General features: G+C 43.3%; 1 protein-coding gene across 4 annotated transcripts in view; it reads left to right on the top strand.

The window, feature by feature from the left end:
• SOCS7 (suppressor of cytokine signaling 7) overlaps positions 1–17,654 on the top strand; it is a 29,120-nt gene extending 11,466 nt beyond the window's left edge. For 3 of the 4 annotated variants that reach the window (XM_006924735.3, XM_006924733.3, XM_006924736.3), the window contains 6 exons: positions 151–281; positions 775–943; positions 3,065–3,193; positions 8,495–8,630; positions 9,021–9,171; positions 11,975–17,654. In XM_006924735.3, coding sequence (XP_006924797.1) covers positions 151–281; positions 775–943; positions 3,065–3,193; positions 8,495–8,630; positions 9,021–9,141 — 686 coding nt within the window. In that variant the 3' untranslated portion in view covers positions 9,142–9,171; positions 11,975–17,654. The remainder of the gene's footprint in view (positions 1–150; positions 282–774; positions 944–3,064; positions 3,194–8,494; positions 8,631–9,020; positions 9,172–11,974) is intronic. The other variant, XM_025041663.1, reaches the window with a different exon arrangement.
• The last annotated feature ends 2,316 nt before the right edge of the window (positions 17,655–19,970 follow it).

The raw sequence follows: 19,970 nt of genomic DNA, 5'->3' as shown, positions 1-19,970 counted from the left end.
CTCTTTCCCGCTGCTTTGTCTTCCACCCTTTCCAGCTTAGCTTCTAATGCCTTGCCCTTCTTCAGTTAGCATCTCTGTTTTGGGGGAGGGTCTGCTTATGGTTGGGAGCATTGAGGGTAAACAAGTGATCACCACTCCCTTGCCCTGCAGATGCATTTCCCCGGATTGCTCCCATCAGAGCAGTTGAGTCCCTGCACAGCCAGCCCCCCCAACACCTCCAGTGTCCCCTCTACCGGCCTGACTCAAGCAGCTTTGCAGCCAGTTTGCGAGAATTGGAGAAGGTAGGTGGTGCCTGAGCACTGGTGGCTTACCTCCTCTCCCACGCCCTAATTCCATACTATGCACCCCTTTTATTATTTTCAGAGGAAGAATAGTTTCCTTACCTCTATATTTACTATAATAAAACAAAATGCTGCTGTTATCAGTTCTATAAAAGATGTAAAATTAAATCTTGGGGAAAAAATTGAACGTGATAGTTTGTGGAGCAATGTTTACATAGTTTAAGCTATGTAACAGCTTGTGACAGATTAACTGACCCATGTCTCTTTTTTTAGTACAGCCTTGGTAATGGAATTGTAGAATTATTCTTCTGTAACTTTGGAGGGCTAAGAGTATGATGAGCCTGATATTCATTGCTAATGGTTGAGACACTCTTAGCAGCTTTTCTCTCAATGTGTTGAAGTGGGAAGTTCTCCTGTGTTAAGATAGATTGTGCTGAAAACTTTGACCTTTCTTTATTCTGTTAACCACTTGACCACTTTTTGTCTTTGATAGTGTGGTTGGTATTGGGGACCAATGAATTGGGAAGATGCAGAGATGAAACTGAAAGGGAAGCCAGATGGTTCTTTCTTGGTACGAGACAGCTCTGATCCTCGTTATATACTGAGCCTCAGCTTCCGATCACAGGGTATCACCCACCACACCAGAATGGAGCACTACAGAGGTAAGAGTGCTGGTGTTGGAAGGAAGCCTTCATCTACCTTTGCTATTTGACTTTTTCATAGGAAGGATTCATAGAAATAGAACTATGAATGAGAGAAAAAAATCTCAGACTCAATTGAATGCTGGTTTCAATCACTAGAAGAAATGTTGGGGGTGGGGTAGGGAAGAGAGTAGGATTCCATTTAAATGTATTCTCAGCATCTTGTCTCCTAAATAGGAGGGCCTGAACAAGGCTGTTGAAGAGCAGAACAAAGTCAGTAAAACCACGCTCTTGGTAGAAGGAAGAAATAACCTAGACAGATTTTCCTAAGCTTTGTTTATAATTTAACTCAACATCTAGAGATACTTTCTATTAACTTATATATATGAAGAAGAGAATTTAGTGTTGATCTTGTGACTGTTCTGTTATGAATTTCTTTGCCTGACAGTCACACCAGCTCTTCTGCCAGGCGGTATGGTGATGATAATTTCCTCTCTTGGTCAGCTTTGTAGTCTTTTGGGAATTAATCATCAGGTCTACGGCCTGGGAGTTGGGGACCCCTGCATTAGACTGCCTACCTTCCTCCCTGTTGGCACCTCCTCCTTTGTGGCCATGTTGTGCTTAATGTTACCTTCAGGTCTAGAAGATGACTTGTTAAACACTGCTCTCTGGATTGACTTTGCATCGAGACATTCTGTACTTGACTTGGGCCAGAAACTTGTGGTGATCATTGGTGGTAGGGCTGGGTTATACATCAAGTATCAAAATACCTGCATATGCTACAGGTTTAAAAAGTGTAGAGAACTTTGAGGGGTTTGAGGGACTTGCCCCTCTTACTCCTCCCACATGTGATCACCTTAAATGAATTGTGTTAGACGTCCATCTCAAATTTATGCTCTTCTCAGGCATACCATGTCTTTCTTGCTCTCAGGCATGTTCTACTGGATTTATTTGGTTTGTTTCTCTTGTGAGGCAGGAAGTAGCTGCTAAGTTAGCATAGCTTTGTCCATGGTTTTCTCTGCCCCCATCTTTGCCTTAAAGATTCATGAAAAGAAAGGAACTTCATTCCAAAGACCTGAGAATTAGATAACTATGGATTAGACTGCTTCTTTCCTGCTGCCCCTAAAAGCAAAAATCAAACAAAAAAGACAAATTGCAAAATGAAACATTTCAGAGTAAACTACTTTTATAAACCTATTAAAATTTTAAATGACTAGGCCACAGGAATAATGAATAAATGCTTGACCTCTAGGTTCCTGATATGGTGAGATGCCAGGAATGAGAGAACTCTTTCAAATGGTTCTCCAATTACATTTTGTTCAAAGAGACTTTTCTTCCTTGAATAAATGGAATTTTTAATAGAAGCCTTGTGGGCCTTTCAGTTGCCACTTTGCAATGGAACATTTGTCTTCGTCTTTTTAAGTGATACTGTAAGAGTAGCTAGAAAGACTCAGATCTGCCATTCTCTTGAGTGGTTTAGTATCCCCTTTGTGGGTGATTCTTTTGGGTTTAGTGCTTTAGTTTTGGAGGTTTGTTGTTGTTGTTGTTTTAAGTCATGGGAGTTTAGATTCCCTTTTGCCTTTGGGATTCTAAAGTTTAGAGTGGCATCTTTGTAACATGTTGGGGTGTAGAATTTTAGAAGCTAAAGAGGAAAAGACTTAGAATTTGATTTTCTGGTGCCCAGCACACACACACACATGAGTGATACCCACAAAACTGCTCTTCTTTCCTTGACTGTCCCATGAATACTTGAAGACTTAGATCTTGAGGGGATGTCATTTAAACTTGCTTTTACTATGGCAAAGACCTGAGAATTAGATAATGCCTTTTATTATGGTCTTTGATTTAAGGATTAGTGTTTATACTGACAAAGTATTTTTATATCTTTTTTCTGACTTGAATTTATTATTTACTTATTTAACAAAAGCTTAGTAAGATCTAATTAATGTCGTATTAAAGGGAGCATTTTTCTTGCCATTAACTGTGGAATAAGCAGAAACAGGTGGCTTCAGGGGCTTTTGACTCTGCTTGCCCATAAACAGCCCTCCTAAAAGTAAAAGTCTTAAAAATGTTCAAGTCAGCCTCACAGATATTTTTTAAGTAAGTTTTACATTTTTACCTCTCCTTAATTTTCCATGGCAGGAACTTTCAGCCTTTGGTGTCATCCCAAGTTTGAGGATCGCTGTCAATCAGTGGTGGAGTTCATTAAGAGAGCCATTATGCACTCCAAGAATGGGAAGTTTCTCTATTTCTTGAGATCCAGGGTTCCAGGTAAGGCTGCAGTTATTATAAAATTATTGAACTTACTTGGGTATGCTCTAGTATAGTATCAGATGCATTCCCCCCCTCCTCAAAAGGCCACACTTCAGAGCTTTTTATCCTGGCTTTTATAGCAATCACTCTTTCTAGAGTCCAGTGGTTAACCCCCTACTCTTGTATATTAATCCCTCAATATATTGAGAAGGAATCTTTGCTCTCTGACCACATGAATGAGAAAACTATTCCTGCCTCTCATGTCCAGGCATCATGTAAATATTTAATATTCAGAAATAGCTCCTTGTCCCTGATCCAGGCATCTTACACTTACATGTGAAACAGAGGTGAGAGCTCTCAAGTCATTTCAACGGGAACAGGGAAGGTAAAAGTGGGTTCACTAGAAAGGCAATGATGAGTGTCAAGGAGGCTGAATTCAATGGCAGTCTGCTCTGGATCTTGTCTGTGTTGTACTAAACTTTCTGTTAAAGAGTAGGTGCTTTTTATTGTATCTTGTATCCCTACCAGTGGGAGCATTGGGAAGTTCCCATCCTTACTCGTGTGGTTTTGTAGTCCTCCTGCCCACTAAGTAGGGAAGCTTGTATAATATGTATTGGAGGGAGAGAAGGAGGTGGTTTGGAGGAATCTGCTTTTATAGTGTTGGGAAAAGTAAAATGACAAGCACATTAATTGAGGCATTTCTAAGATAGAAAGAGAACTTAAAATGAGAATGTTGTGCTTTCCCATTGAATTAAATTAAGATTTTTAAACAAATAGGGTGCCAAGAAATTCTCTAAAAAGAAGTTACAGGAGAGCCTCAGGCAAAACATCAGTAACAGGATTGAGCCAGGTTACAGGAATGTGTTTTATAATCTTGGTGATTTAAATAAGGCATGACAGGGTGCGAACTGTATTAATTCTCACTTCATTTAGTATTTGCCTCAGTGCTGTCAACACAGTTGGGTCTCATGCAGTTGACTTGGTTAAAGGAAAAAGTTAGAATCCTTTCTTACTGAAATTGCTCTGTGTTGCAATTTTTTTTTAATTAAAATTATTGAGGTGACACTGGTTATCCATAGCAGTTTTTAAAGTTTGTGGCTTTTGGGGAGTATTTATTGAACAAGCATTTATTTTTGTAACTCAGTATAAAATAAGCCACATCTCTGCCCTCGGAGAGCTCATACCCTCAAAGAGGGAACAGGTAGGAAGATAAAGGTAATAGTACATGCTAAATTCAGTACAAGAAGAAAAAATTCAGTACAAGGCGTGGCAGTGGTCAACAAGGGCAGGCTCATACACTCTGTTTGTGAGTGAACCAAGGAAATCCTCTCAGAGGATTCTGGAGTCTGGAGCATGTATGTACTTGTAGAGTGTTGAATGACTTCATGAACTGCTCAGGTATAGCTCACTTCATTCCACAAATGTGCCCTGTCTGCAGAAGTTTTAACTAAGATTCTTAACATTGTTAATGGTTAGAGATTATAATAATTGCTACTGTTTATTGAGTGTCTGTCATGTGCCAGGTACTTTGTCAGGTTCTTATTTACATCTCTAAGTTTTTTAGCTAATAGATTGGTTTATTATTTATAGATAAGACTGTTTTCATTTTGCCACTGAGGCTGAGGCTCAAAAGTGAAATTACTCTAAAGGTAACTTAGCTGAAGCCAGGAATCAAACCCAGGCACAACTGACTCCAAATCTTATGCTTTATTTACCACCACTCTGTTATGGGAAGAAGCATCAATAAGCAAACAGAAACATGAGTTTGCTGGGTTTTGTGGAGACTACATAAAGAAGATACAATTGTGTTTGTTAGTAGAAGGTATCTTTCTGGGACCTATGGGGAATGCTATGGGTAGGGTATCTGTTTACACTTAAAAATATAATCAAGTTGAGAAGACAGAGCAGAGTTACTATTTGTCCTGGACCCTAAGGGACCTCTCTTTGAAGGATTGGGACAAAGAAGGCAAAGCCAGTGTTCTCCTTCACCATATGTTTGCTGCCCTGCTTTGCTTATCATAAAGGTGTAGGCATTCTGTAAGGTTGACGTATTCAGAGCGAGGATTGGCGTGAAGGGAGGTAGTCGTAGCATTTAGGTTGAGCTCTGTCATCCTGCACCAGGAATTTTAAATCAGTAGATTTGAAAAAGAGTCTTTTCAGACTTTGGGATGATGATAACTGAATACCCACAAGGGGCCAGATATTACTTCATTTGACCCTTTCCAAATCCTTTGAAGGGATATTATAGTCTCTCTCTCTCCCTCTCTCTTTCCTTCCCTCTCTCTTCCTCCCTCCATTCCTCCTTTCCTTCTTCCCTTCCTCCCTCCCTCCCTCTCAGCAGATTGAGAAACTGATGTATACTGAGTTGCAGAGATAGGATGCAAAGTCAGGTTTTTCTGGCTCAATTCTAGAGCCAGATGCATCCAGACTGGTGTTAAAGGGATGCCAGGGATCATAGGAATCATAAAGCCTAGGACTAATGGGAAAGTTCTCACTGGTGGCACATAAGGAGCAGAAAGAAACTAATTAGAATAAATGGAATAATTAGCATCTAGGGGAGGGGCCCTTGGTAAAAGTGATGGCACCTGAGCTTGGTTTCTCCTTATCGCTTCTTGTAGTATTGGAACATGGTCATAACAAATCTGAGGTCACTGATTACATCTCAGTCTGGCCCATTGTAGAGTTATAAACTAAGCCTCTAATACCGGGCAGCAGTCTCAAAAAGAGATTGTGATGGATTAGCATAAAACCTCTGACCCTGGGAGAGCTAGAACTCAAACTGAACATGTCCTTCTTAGTTGGGAGACTTCATCTGCAAAGTGCATGAAGAGAAAATAACTTTTGTTTTTTAATCACACTTTGAATTAGAAAACTCTAAGGAAATTGGTTACTTCCTCTTTTGTAACCATCATTACACTTATATTGCTTGTCCAGTGATATGTCTTCCCTATATCCCAGGGTCTCTCAATTTAGCACTTTTGACATTTTGGGCTGGATAATTCTGGTCCTTGGGGAACCTCTTGGTGTGGCAGAAAGACCTAGGTCTTTGATTTGTCACCCCTAACCCTGGTCCATGCTGGAGAAGAGATGACAGTGAAGTAGCAGGTAACTGGATTTGTGCCCAAGAGCCCTGGCATGCGGACCAAAGGAAAGTTCCTGATGACTACTGTTCACCTCTCCCTTTCAGCTGCACTCACTGGTGTTTTATCTTGGATTTATTTTCATTTCTAACCTTTTCTGTTAACAGGCTCTAAATGTGAGAGCTCTGAATGTGAGGGCAAACAGCTAATGGTCAGGTTGACACCAGAGAATATCGGAGAATTAACAGGTTTCAAATTGCTATTTGTGGACCTAAGGCGAAAAGTAACACAATTAAATAGGCAAGTATATATGGTCATTAGAATTCAAGTAGGCAAACAATCAGATAATTATATGCTGCTTATTATCCTGAACTCTTTAGGCACTAGTCCTATACTAGTGTGTCTTTGGGACTAAATAATTAGATACATAAATTACTTTTTTCTCTGAAATATCATGTTGAATTTAGCAATATTATAGCCAACCCCCATAGATTGCCAAAGTTTAATGTAGTAAAGAATATTTTAAAAACGTGAGCAAAAGGATAAATTCAAAGAGGCATTCGAACGCCCAATCATTTTCAAAACCATTTGAGTTTAAATATATTCAAGAGAAAAATCCATGTGTGAATTATTTTTTTAAAATGGTTTGTGAGGAGAGGGCCAACCACGTGGGTGGAGGGAGACAGTGCTTCAAAATATAAGCCTTAGGCCTGAAGAGGTGGAAGTGAGAAGGTGGGAACTAAGGCTGGTCATGTATCAGGGTGCTACGACTGTCCTGGATAGCCCCTGTCAGACCTAGGACAGGCGCGCGCTCTGGGGAGACTCACGGAGAACCCCGCTGAGAGGTTCCATGGGCTAAACTCTTCCTCAGACAGCAGGTGTTCAAGGCAGGCCAGCTTTCTTGGTTCTGTGCCATGAACAAGTTCTTTAAGTCCAGTTGGCCTCAATTTCTTCATATGTAAAATGGGGATGATAGTGGTATCTGTCTCAAAAGTAAAGTTCTAAAGACTAAATGAAGAGAATGTTTTTAAGATAAGCTTACTTGTTTAATAACAGTATAATATATATTTTATTTTTTTAGACAGTCAGTTGTCAACAACCATGAAAAGACTTTGGGAGGCAATCTGCAAGCTCTAATTTTTTTCTTCTCATGCCTTGAAACAAGTTTAAAAACTGCTTGAAATTAAACTACAAAAATAGTAGATATTTTATTTTCAACAAATTGTGTCTACAGAATTTCTTTTGATATGACAATGGCTAAGAAAAATAATTGTTTCAAATATTTTGCAACTCAGATACTTTGTGAGAGCAGTTTGCTTATTGTAGATAGCCCCTTTTCATAGCCTCCTTGTTGATTGAAACCAGGATATTCTTTGTTCCTTTGAACCTCTTTCAGTGTCCCTGCTATTCTGGGTGTCCCCGTTCTGTGGTGTCGACCCTTGAGAGGTTGGAATTTCCCTATGAGCATAGAGCCTGCTGATAATTGATGAAACATAGGAGTATGGTACTCCCATTGGACCTGGCTGACATCAGTCAGCAGGCACTTTTGTACTGAGTAATTCTAATTCCAGCTTCCCCAAGCTACTATAGTTGCTTTTCTTTTAATAATATCATTTTTTTTTTCTGTTCCTGTACCCAGCCTAAAATTTCAGAAGCAAGAAGGGTGAGAGATAAGAGGTGGCTAAACCTGATTGTTCTGGCTTGAAGTAAATGGTGGGAGTGATGGACTTGTAAACTTTGATCCCAGCTGTTGCCTTTTGCTTTGCCAGCCTCTCAGTTGGAATTTAGTGGGGACTCCTCTGAACAGCCTTTTGAGACCTCAACTTCAGGGTACTGCTAGATGTACCAAACAAGTATCTCCCATTCCCAGCAGTGATGCTTTCAATTCTTCCCCTTCCCTGAGAGCCTCAGGCCTGGGATTGGCCACTTGGTTCCCCTCAAAGTCTCTACCTTGGCCATTTTTCTTTGGGCTGTTCTGAAGAGTGGGACCCTCAGGTGTTAAGAGTGATGCTAGGGAGGCCCTCGCTGAGGAGGAGAGATTCTCTTAAGTGTGAAATATGGTAGTAGTGTTTCTGCAAATGGAAGTCAGCAGTCCTTTGTGGAAGGGAGCTTTTGCACAGAACACATAGATGAACTATGAAGAAGCCCCATTTCCCTTCCCTGGACTCTTTTCATAAGAGAAATTATAGTTAGCTGCATTGTTCTCTCTGAATATTTCTCTTGGTTTTCATTCTTGAAGGACTGCCACCAACTCCAGTTCAGCTGCTCTATCCAGTGTCCCGATTCAGCAATGTCAAATCCCTCCAGCACCTTTGCAGATTCCGAATCCGACAGCTCGTCCGGATAGATCACATCCCGGATCTCCCACTGCCTAAGTATGACGGGGTCTTTAGGGTCGGGGCAGGGAGGAGGGTTAGTTAAAAATGTTTGGGAGGCCGGCAAGCTGATTGCACAGACAGAACCTGGCAATATTCACAAGCATCCGCCTTTCGCTTCTCCTGTGTCTTGGCACCTAGCTCTAGAACTGTCACTTTGCAACCAGAAGGCAGGAAGGTGTGTGTGTATTTCCCTTCAGTAGTCTATATGAAGAGAAGGAAACAACTATAATAAATGAGAAAGTGGGAATTTTGTTAGGGTAGCAGAGTCTTTGGTGTAGTCTCAACCATATAGGAATTGAAAAGAAGGAAGGGTTGAACAAAGATGGTCTTTCTTTTATAACCTGTGTAAATGACACTTTGTCTGTATCTCTCTTTTGTTTTTCACAGACCTCTGATCTCTTATATCCGAAAGTTCTACTACTATGATCCTCAGGAAGAGGTATACCTGTCTCTAAAGGAAGCTCAGCTCATTTCCAAACAGAAGCAAGAGGTAGAACCTTCCACGTAGCGAGGGGCCCCCTGCTGGTCACCACCAAGGGTATGAGCTCTTTGCCTCACTGTCCAGCTGTCTCTCTTCCTGGGCAGTTGTCATGATGTATGGGCCTTGTCCCGCCTCCACACCCTCCCACCATCCTGCATGTGTACCCCGATCTAGGCATCTGCCCACAGAGTTACCACATCTGATAATGGAGCTCCCAAGGGGCGCATACCCCAGTTGGGAGAAGAGCAAATAAAAAAGAAAAGCTTAAAGAATATTTGCCAAGTAACATGCAGGCTAACCACTGAATATGATGAAGGAGGACACACGTGTAGATAAGTGTGCAGCTTTCTCTCATACCTTGGTTGATCTCCCTGATATTGTACAAATGGCATATAAAGCAGGAAACCAAAGGGGAAGGAAACTTCATCAAAGGTAATGCAAACATGCTTTTAATTGCAATAGATATGCACTTCAGTGAGAGCTCCACTGTGTCTCACAGCTTGGCATAGAGGGAGGAGGAAAAACAGCTTGCCGTTCAGGCCACTGGAAAGTAAATGGTTCAATAGAATAGGTGAATTAACTAAGGAATTCATTTATCTATAGATTAGTCTCCCCTTGCTATACTAATTGAGCTCTACTCATTTAGTTTCCCATAAAATATCTTGGAATACTGGTTTCTGGAGATGAATTCTAATGTCTTTTAAATCACATTAATATGAACATTGAAAGGTAGAGGTGAATAGGGAACAAAATTGCTAGAGAATAGTGATTTTTGTAGTGTGGTTTTACATACAACGACCCTAGAGTGAAAGGGGACTTTAATCTCTCCATCCTCTCTCCATAACAAGAGAGTGACCATTGGAGTTTATGTTCCATGGGTTTTCTTGAGCCATGGCGAAGGTGAACCCAGCTATGTGTCTCCTCTTGGCTCTGGAAGGCCTTGTTCCTGTGTTATTGAGGGGAAAGCACGTGGGCCGGGCTAATAAGGGCTAACATAGAGAGAAGGACTAACAATGAGAGAAGGAGTGAAGAGATCAGCAAATGGTAACTCTGGGAGCCTTAGTTTTAACTTAAGAGATCTTGGATTGGGTGTACAGCCTCTTATATCTTCAATTATGTAGAAATTGTATGCCCTCAGAAGTGTCTTCTAAAACATCTAAATGCCCTAATGTTTAGGAGCATATATCTGCTCAGTGGCTTTACAGTCCAGCTTAGGGTGGGAAGGTGGAAGGGAATTTGGGAGGCCTATCTACTGGACCACACCCTGGAAGAGTAATTAGGACCCTTAGGTTAGAGCACTGCTTCTGTGGGTGCTGTGCCCTCAGAGGAACACACGTGAACAGGAGCACATTCAGAGAGAGATTCGGGATAGTGGAGGATTCCAAACTTCATCATTTGAAGAATAAATGATTAACACAAACAGAGAAGTTTCAGGGTGAGAGGGACTTGATAGCCAAAAGAACTGTTTCATGGATTTTCTTAAGGAAGAGTATTAACCTTATTTTGTGTAGTTCCAGGGGGTGGGACAAGGACCACAATGGACATAAGTTATAAGGAGTTAGATTTCAGTCCAACTTTAGAAGAACCTTTTTTTAACAGGGAGGTCCAGAGATGGAATGGTTTTCCATAGGAATTATTCCTCCATTTTTTAATCCATTTAACGTGTGTGTGTGTGTGTTTCCAGTGTAAATTGAGAATAGAGTGCTGAGCAAAATAGTCAAAGGTCCTGTTCTCACTGAACTGCAGTTCTCATAGGGGGAGACAGAGAGCAAATATGTAAATAAATGAATAGGTTAATTTTAGTTTACATGTTATGAGGAAAATAAAACTAGGTGCAGTTTAGTGATTAGTGGTGGGGTACTACTCAAATTTGGATGATTAGGGAAGTCTCCTGTGAGGAGGTGACATTTCAGCTGAGATCTGAATATTTAGTCAGCCAGGAGAGGATCTAGGAGCAGAGTATTCTGGGTAAGGGGTCTTAGAAAGGCCCTGAGATGGGAAGGGGCATAATAAGATCAGATATAGGCCAAGAGTAGCTATTTGTCATGAGTGTATGGGGCAGTGATGTGTCGGTAAAGGATTGAACTGAACTCCCAGGGTCTGTTTTTTTGCTGTGACACTGGGATTGTCTGTGGCAAAGAATAAGCATCATACTTTATTTGCTCCTGATTTAGACCCTGGCCCCTTAAAAAAGAGGAAGTAATACTTCTCATGGGAAAGGACTTTAAAGTGTAAAATTTAGTCTTTATGACTTGTTGGTTGAGCTGATTTTAATTTGGGAGTTCTGAATGGACCATTTGGTCTGTTACCTTGGGAATTTCATGCCAGGGTGCTCGGAGTGTTACAGCTTGAATAGTGCCCTTCTTAAATCAGAAAGTAGAAGGTGCACTGGCCTTTGTGATTATATGTCAACCTTCTTTAATAGCCAGAGATCTACAGGCTCTCAAGGGGTTACTTTAGGGGCTCAGCTCCTTTTTTTTTTTTTTTTTTGCTCAGCTCCATTTTTAATCCCTAGAGCAGGTGGGCCTTAGGGGAGAAGTCGGGGGAAGTAGATAGAAAATTAAGGAGGAAGGAAAATGGAAAGAGAGAAGTTAGGCAAAATAGTAGGATATATTTGTTATTTTAGAACCTTTTTTAGCATCCAGGATCTAGGCTGCTCCGGCTTCTCCAGCAAAGGCTGTTGCTACATCCCCAGTCAGGTGTTGTGTTTGTAGGAGTCCTTGGCTAGCCAGACTCCTTTCTCCTTCTGAGCTTTACTTTGTTACTTCCAGAGGTTAAGCTATTTTTTCACTCCATTTTGGTTCTACTCTATTGAACCACTCTAATTTTTTTCCCTCTTTTTTTTTCTTTTTTTATTAAGCTAGATTTGGTTGCCAAGCTCCAGTTTTGAAGAATGAAATGAAGCTACCATGAAACAAGGAGGGAGTAGGAAGGGTTGGGATCCTCTGCGCGAAGAGTTTGGTTCCCCTCGCCACCCTGGGGCTTGGAAGAAGCACACAACCATACTCTCCTCTTGGGGGCTCCACCTCTCACATCGAGCCCCTGTGGCATTTTGGAACTGGATGAGCTCCTTGGAAAACTGGAAGAAGTCTCAACACTGTTCCTTTTTCACAAGTTTTGTTTTGGATATTTACATTTCTTGGTATGGAAAACTCACCTTAAAGACAGCTGGGGTTTGTGCCCATTGGATTGGAAGTGTTGTGAAGGGTGAGCAGGTCCAAAGGAGGGGGTGGGTGGTGTTGCCTGTGTCGGTCATGAAGCTGGTGCCAAAGGCAGAATGCGAGTCTTCACCATTGACCTTGAAGAAGGGAAGAGGAGAAGTGCAAATCAAGTTGGGAGTTTCGGAGGGATGAGAATCTGCTTCTCTTTAAGCATGGGTAACTTTCAGTAGGAGCAGGAAAGAAAGCAGGTGGGTGGGCTCGGATAAAAGGTTACTGGACAGAAACTGACAGATGGCCTCTGTTGGGGGAAGTAGTGACTCCTCATCCTTTCCTTTTCCGGTTTAGGAACCTGATTTAGAATCACCTCTCATAGAAGCTGGATTCATTTTGATTTACTTGATTCCTAAGCTCTGTGACCTCAAGTTAGCCCCATTCTTTCCCCACCCTCAGTCCATTCCCCAAGATAACTGTACATTTCACTCTGGTCATGGTAACATCACTTGTTTTGCTTCCGCCAGCTGTCAAGGCAGTATTTTTTCTCATCACCTGAGCAGTTCAGCGCTCCAATCACGGGCTGCTAAAGGTAATGGAGCATGCCTCCAGATTCTTAATGGCAAACTGCACCCGTAACTTAGGAGTCAGTGTTGCTTCCCTCCATATGTCTGTCGGCTAGTGAGAAGAAATGTGGAGGCAGGTGGAAAACAAAGCTATCATAGTTGTATTCTTCTAGAGAGAGCTCTCTAGTGTCTCAGCCTTAATGTGATGTCCTTAGATCAGGAGGGGGAGAGCATTACATCTCATATTTTTAGGCTTATCACTGTCGTCCCATTTCTGAGACAGGAGGTAGCAAGGGCTTTATTTTCCTGTGTTTCTGGCAACCCAAACCTTTTCCTGAGTCAAATCCCGCTTGCCCTCCTTTCATTGGGATTCTGTCAGATGCTGATTTCAGAGTTGCCTGTCTTCCAGGTGAAAGTGAGGAGGGAGAAAAACTCCAGGGCTTTTCAATGGACTTTAATTTTTTCTGAAGCAGGTCATTGTCAAATCATATAACATTATGAATTTGGTTTTCTGTAGAGTTACTCTGGGGAAAGGTATGCTATTAAGATGTGAAAATTGAGCTGTTTGGTCTTTATTACTCTTTCGCAGTAAGTGTTCCATTAGACTGCCTCTTCTGGTTACCTTGTGCTTTATTTCTGCCTTATCTCACGAGATAAATAATGCTGTCAGGTTCATGGTTTCCCGATGGTTTGGGGTGAGGCCCCTGTGCTTGTTAATCTATAGGACTGCCTCATCTGGAAGCATTGGCCTTCTACCTTACGACCTGCATGGAATAAATAGGGAGGAAACTTGCACTGTTATTTGGCTCCAAAGAGGTGGCCCACAAAATGAACTCTCTAGCATTAATACAGCCCACCTCCGATGTCAGGAGGTGCTGCTTTTCTCCTTGGCTTCCATGGTAGTATTACCAACCAGTTAAAATTGTGCTCCCAGAAATTGGCTTAACCTGTGACTGTTGCCTCTTGAGGGTACAGATTAACTTGCCATCTTGCAGAAAGTGCCACACACCACATCCCACCCTGCCGCCACTAGAGAGCCTGAAGTCCGGAATCCAGTGGGATCTTTGAGTGGCTGATGTGCAGCTATCTAGGATTTTTTTAAAAAACCATTTCACTACCCATAATTTTAAAAATTATTTTTTAAGCATGTGTATCTAGCCTTAGGGAGCTTTTAGGCGAATGTCACTCATGAAGCAATTGGAGAATGACTCAGTGTGACAGAGAATCAAAGCTGCCTTTAAAGAAATTCAGAGTGGGTAAGATTAGGGTAGACCAGATCGTGTAGGAAAGCTCTGAGGCAGTGAGGCTTTGGGTTGTAGGTGAGGGCAGAACAGTGACTAAGAAATGTATGAACCGAAAGCACGAAAGCAGGAATCTGCCTGATGTGTACTGAACAGTGCATAGCCCCAAGTTAGAGCAGAAGCACCTAAGAATCCATTTTCAGGGTGGCGGTCTAGACCGAAACTTTCTAGTTATTAGACCTAGGTTTGGATGTTGAGAGCTTATGATGGTAAAGTAGAGTCCAAAGCCAGAAGTCAGCTGGGTTCCTGCCTTTGGCCAAGGACCTCACTGTTTTCAGTGCAGCCTGGATGAAGGAGGCAGAGCACCTGGACCCCCTATGGTACCAGGGGTTTCTGTTGGAGAATTCCTGCACTCGGTACAAATCCAAACCAACTGAGGAGGCTCAGCCTCACCCCGTCCTTTCTGTTTCTGGGAGGGGTGGTGTTTACTTTTGTTTGTGATCTGTCTCTGTCTGTGCTTTAATCACAGCGCAGGCTGCAGCCTAGTCCTCCCTCAGTAGAAGGGGCTACAGGACAGAGTTGTGCAAGAGGAGACAGGCTCCATCAGGAGATGTGGAGGAAGAGGTGGGCAGTTGGCTGAGGTGCCAGCCTGGTCAGAAAGCAAACAGGGAAGAGGAGCAGCTGGCCCATCATTAGCACTTCCCCTTTATCTCTCCTGGCTGGGCCCACCCCATCCTTTGCCATTTCTGTTCAGTGCTAATTGAAATGCAGTCTACTGAGGGTACTTATTCCTTTGTGGTTGTATTTTAAAGTCACAAACTGGAAAAGGCTCTCACTTCTAGAGACGCCCTCTCATTGATTTCTGAGTTGTGGGTGGGTGATGTCAGTACCCTCAGGCCCTGCCTGTGTAACCCTCACTTATTTGTGATCGATCTGCTGTAATCTTCCTCAGGATGGTGCAAACCACTGTGAGCTAGTGACAACTACTGCTACAACTTGCTATTACTTGAAACTCGTGCTGTGATCAGAGCACAGGAGTAAGAAGGGTGGGGGCTTTGATGTGGGCACTATGTAAGTGGGTGACAGCTGAGAGGTCGGGACCACTGGTGATGACTTTGGCTTGGTTGTCTGCCTGTGCCTAGATATATATAGTGAATGGATATTCATTGGAATGTGAGCCGAGGACTGCAGCCACCAAGAGGAAAGGCGCAATGGGGAGCTTGCCACCCTGGCTTCTACTCCTCCGCCTCCTTTCCTTCTTTTCACTGGGCTGATTATGTAGTCCCCTCATTAAGGCTGGGAATGATATGGAGATAGCCACACATCCAGGAAGAGCTAGGGAGCAAAGAGGGTTATTAGTGGTTCCAGATCCAGGTGTGAGAGACTAGGGAGCCAGCCCATTCAGGCCTCACCCCACGGCCCCCAGAAGAGCAGGGCCTGCTTGAAGCCCTCAGGGCCCAGGAGGGTGTGGGGATGGGAGGAACTTTCCCCTTAGGTTCCATCCATCCCTGTCCTGCTGTCTCTCCCTTGGTTTTGAGCCTTGAAGTTGGAAGACTGGGCACTGGGATAGGGCGCTATGGCTCCTGGAGGGCCGTCTGAAAGGTGTGTGTGTGTGCGTGTGCGTCTTCATTTGCAGAAGTCTTGTCACCAGTTGGGGTGTTGAGAGCACCTCCACTGGGGGGAGACCAGCCATTTGTTTTCCACTTTTAAGAGAATAACATACCCCCTGTCCCCAAGGGAGGAGCTTTTGAGTTAGACATTTTCCCTATGGGAATCCTCTTGGTTTGGTCTGTGGGAAAGGGGGGAATGGATAAATGATTTTTATCTCTGATTGTCAACACGGCTGTTCTTACACTGAATTTGTGCTATTGCATACATGTAGCCATCTTTCTTTTCACTGCAGCAGTGTTTATCAGTAGTTCAAAATGATTTATTTGCTCCTGGGGAGTAAACCTTTTTTATTAAAAAAGAAAAAGTAAAAAAAATTAAAAAAAGAAAAGTGTGACCCCCCCCTTTCCCCCTCCAGGATAGCGATAGGATTATTGGGCCACAAAGCTCAAGAAGGTAAGGTCAAGTTTGCCAGTCCCCATGATCTATCCTCTTTTGACATTGGAGCCTTCTTGCTCAGCACAAAACAACAGGAGGCCTTGAGAAGATGGAGAACAAAGCCTTGGGAGGAGTTAGATGGGGTTGGACCACAGAGGCAGAGGCATTGGGGACTCGGGCGCTGCAGTAAGAAAAATAGAGTAATGAATTATATTTAAAATATTGACGCTAATCTGCCAGGGAAAGACCTTTCTTTACATGCAGATTCAATGTTGTCTTTGTCTTTTTCATCCTTCTTGACCTTGATAGGTGCTGTCCCATTTTCTTCCTGTTTCCCTTCCTGTCTTCTCTCTCTCCTCCCCTCTCCCATCCCTTCCCAGTCCCATCTACCTCCTGGGAAGCCAGTCCTGCATGCTGAGTCTGTGACATGCCTTCACACCCATTTCATCTTGTTTAGAGGGTACCTGGAACTGTTACCCCCACACCCCCTCCACCATGCTAAGAGGCATCAAGGGGCAGGCAAAATGCAGCCAGCCATGGTGGGAAGACATGAATGTCAGGTCGCAGCTGGTCTGCGGTCGTAGTTGTTCCTGGAGATAGAGTGCAAGGAAAGCTTAGGACACTCTTGATCGGAACCCAGGATATCGCAAACCACACAGCCCCGCTCAGAACTGCGTCCTAAGCCCCCTACCCAGCTCAGGAGGAGCGGGAAGGCTGGTCTGACTCTTTCATCCCTGGTGCTCCCTTGAACAGGGACCTGCCCCACACAGGCCCAGAATCTTTTCCAAGGGATGAGCATGATCCAGGCACCACTCTGTGGGCAGACCAGGCATTGGAGTGCCCAAACTGGTGCTGCCCGTGGCACAGCCACTGCTGTACATTTTTTGGTTGTTTTTAAGAAATTCAAGAGGGGTGTCATTCTGGGCTCTGGTGGTTGCCGATTCTTCGCCAGAGGGGAGCCACACCCTCCGCAACCACTTCTGTCCACTTCAGCCACCTTGCCCTCTTCCAAGCCAAAGCGTGGCCTGGGTTTTCCCATTTAATTTTCCTCCTTTCCTCTCCCTTTTTGTGCTTAATTTATTAAAATAGTTGCTGTATAATTTATTTTCATAAACTATAAAAATTACTAAATGGTTAAAATAGACTTGCAGGCCAATCTTAAATGGGGTGGGAGGGTCTGAGGGTGGGGCGGGGAAAGATGTTTTGATATAAACAAAACAAATGCACTTTGGGTGTGTTTTGGTATTTTTCTGGGGCTTGAGGGGTGGGTGTTGGGATGTCCCTGTAGATTAGTTCCAGAATGGGGTGTCTGTATATATTGTATTAATAGGCATGTTCGACTCTTGTAAAGGGACATTAGTAGCTGCTGCAGGTCCTGTTTGGAACCCCATGTACAATTCCCAGTTTTTTGTAAGTGTCAGTGCGGGAGACATTTGACTCTTGTGTTTGTATCTCCTTTTTATGATTGCTGTACTGACTCATGTCTTTTGGGGGAGGGGTGAAAAGAGATTTGAAATAAAAATGTTTAGAAATTATTTCATGCTATTGGGGTATGTTTTTCAGTCCCTCTTCCATCTCATATGACTCCTCACTCCTCACACCATACTCCCCAGGGTCAGATGACTCACTCCTGGGGATTGGGGAACCCTGTGACCTCAGCCAAGCAGAGCACACCCGGAACTGGTCTTGTCAGAATTAGAGGTATGGAAAAATTTCAAGTCTGATGGTTGTCATTCAAAGCTGCCTTCTTCCTTCCTTAGGAAGCGCAGGAGAATTCCAGAGGACTTTCTGGGGCCAGGCGCCTATGGCCTTTTTGCCTTGGGGAGCATTGGTGTGAGGCTTTGCTTAGGGAGAGCTCATATTTTATCTTAGTACATACGTAGTCATTCCTAGTATTTACATAGGCTCGCAGTCAAGGTTTTTTCATAAGTTTAACCTGCATACCTTTGCCTTTCTAGTCCCATTGTCTCTTGAGCTGTGCTCTTTGGAGAAAAAAAGACCAGGTGTGTGTCTCTGACAACTGTGTGTGCTTGGAGCCACTCAGGGCTCCCCTCTTCACCTTCCTATCCAATCTCTTACCAAGTTCCCCACTGAGAAGGCCAGTGTACCACCCTGGACATTTGGGGGAGTTTTCTGCAATTTCTCTGCATCCCCAGAGTGGGAAACATGCAGAGTGAGATGAAGCTCAAGTTCTCAAGAGTTGGGTTTTCTGAGGGTTGACGAGCAGTGCCTCCAGGAGGGTGTCTGGGAATCCCTACTCCCCAGTCAGCTCAGCTTTAGGATGAAACAGTACATCAATATGACAGCATTAACTCCTGATTAAAGTTTTCTTCCCTTTTGGAAGAAAAGGTGCTCCAAGCTATGAATTGTGAATGTTACAAGGGAAAATGCTTAATTCAGAATCAGCAATTCAAATGCCTTAATGGCTGCTATTTGGACACAGTTTGTCAGTCATAGGAATCCTTGCTAACACCATCAGTCAAGAGTGTTATTGTGCATCTCTTGAAAAAGAGGCATAGGTTTATCGCATCAAATCAGCATCATTCACGTTAGTGAGGATTGGTTAGGTTCTCTAGGAAAGATAGGTACTAGTCCACTCTGACTTGACACAGAATGAAAGGCATTCTTTTGGAAACAGCCTGAAATAAATTACCACCTCCCACTCTCTTCACCCCCAAAACCTAAAACCACCTGTTTCATCTCCTGTGTTCCCTGTCTACTCTTCACCCCCACTTTAATTCTATCACAAAGGCTGTTCTATCTCACCTCTCAGTGACATCTCATCATGCATACCTAACATACTTGAATTCAATTATAAGCAAGTGGTAATAGTGCAGGGGATTCGCTCCTCCGTTTCTTTGCGTGTCCCCCAATTGAGGAAGAAATGGGAAAAGTGGATTTTCTGTCTTGGTTCCCTCTGGCCTCTCCCAGTGTGATCATCTTGTGCATAAAGATTCTAGTGCCTATTTGTGCCATGTGGATTCTGAAGACCAACCATTCTCATTTGATGCTCAGCCAAAGGTGTGAGAGTTGATTCCAGCTCTGAAGAGGCACTAGCTGGGTTGTCGTTGATTGCTAATGGAACCACCTCCCAAGAGGTTTTCAAGGGGAATTTTGACGGCGATGTTATCCTATGCACTGATCCTGTTTAAGCTGTGACTTCATCATGCATTTTTCTTCAAAAGTCCTTCTAAAGTAAAGATGTATTCAGGTCACTTTTTTTAGTTTAAAATCTTTGATGACTTTCAACATAGAGGAGAAAATCTTAACTCCTCAACTCGACGTTCAAGGCTATTTTTCCTCCCCTGCCACACGAGCTACACTTGGGTCATGATGCGTGACTCGAAGTTCTTAGATCATGGCACGCCTCCTGCCACTCCACCTTCCCTCATGCCACCCCCTCTACCTGGAGGATACTCACCTGTCACCATCTTTACCTTCAAAGCTCCTTCTCATCCTTCAAGGTTCTGCTCCAAGGTCACTTCTGGAATTTTCACCAGCCATTCCCCAGCCAAACACATACTCTTTCCTCTGTTGAGATATTTGTTCATGTATTTGCTTGCTGGCTCAACTGTGACCTCCGCTCTGTGAGGGACATAGCCCATGTCCTGTTCAGCTCTCTCCCTGTACCGAGGCCTGGCATAGTTGAGTAGATGTGCAAGGGTGGTGGTTGAAGAAATGTGAAATCAGCTCTCTTAGAAGGAGTGCTGCTTGTTTTCCTTGGTCTCTAGTCAGCCAGCCTTGAACCTGGATTTTCACCTTTCACACAGGACAGCTTGATTGTATGGGAGGTAGCCACTAAAATGTCACTCTTCAGAATTTTCTCAAGGGATTGACGTTTTGGTGGTTGG

Source organism: Pteropus alecto, unplaced genomic scaffold, assembly GCF_000325575.1.
Source record: "Pteropus alecto unplaced genomic scaffold, ASM32557v1 scaffold98, whole genome shotgun sequence".
Lineage (NCBI taxonomy): Eukaryota > Metazoa > Chordata > Mammalia > Chiroptera > Pteropodidae > Pteropus > Pteropus alecto.
This window is presented reverse-complemented; position numbering and strand designations above follow the sequence as displayed.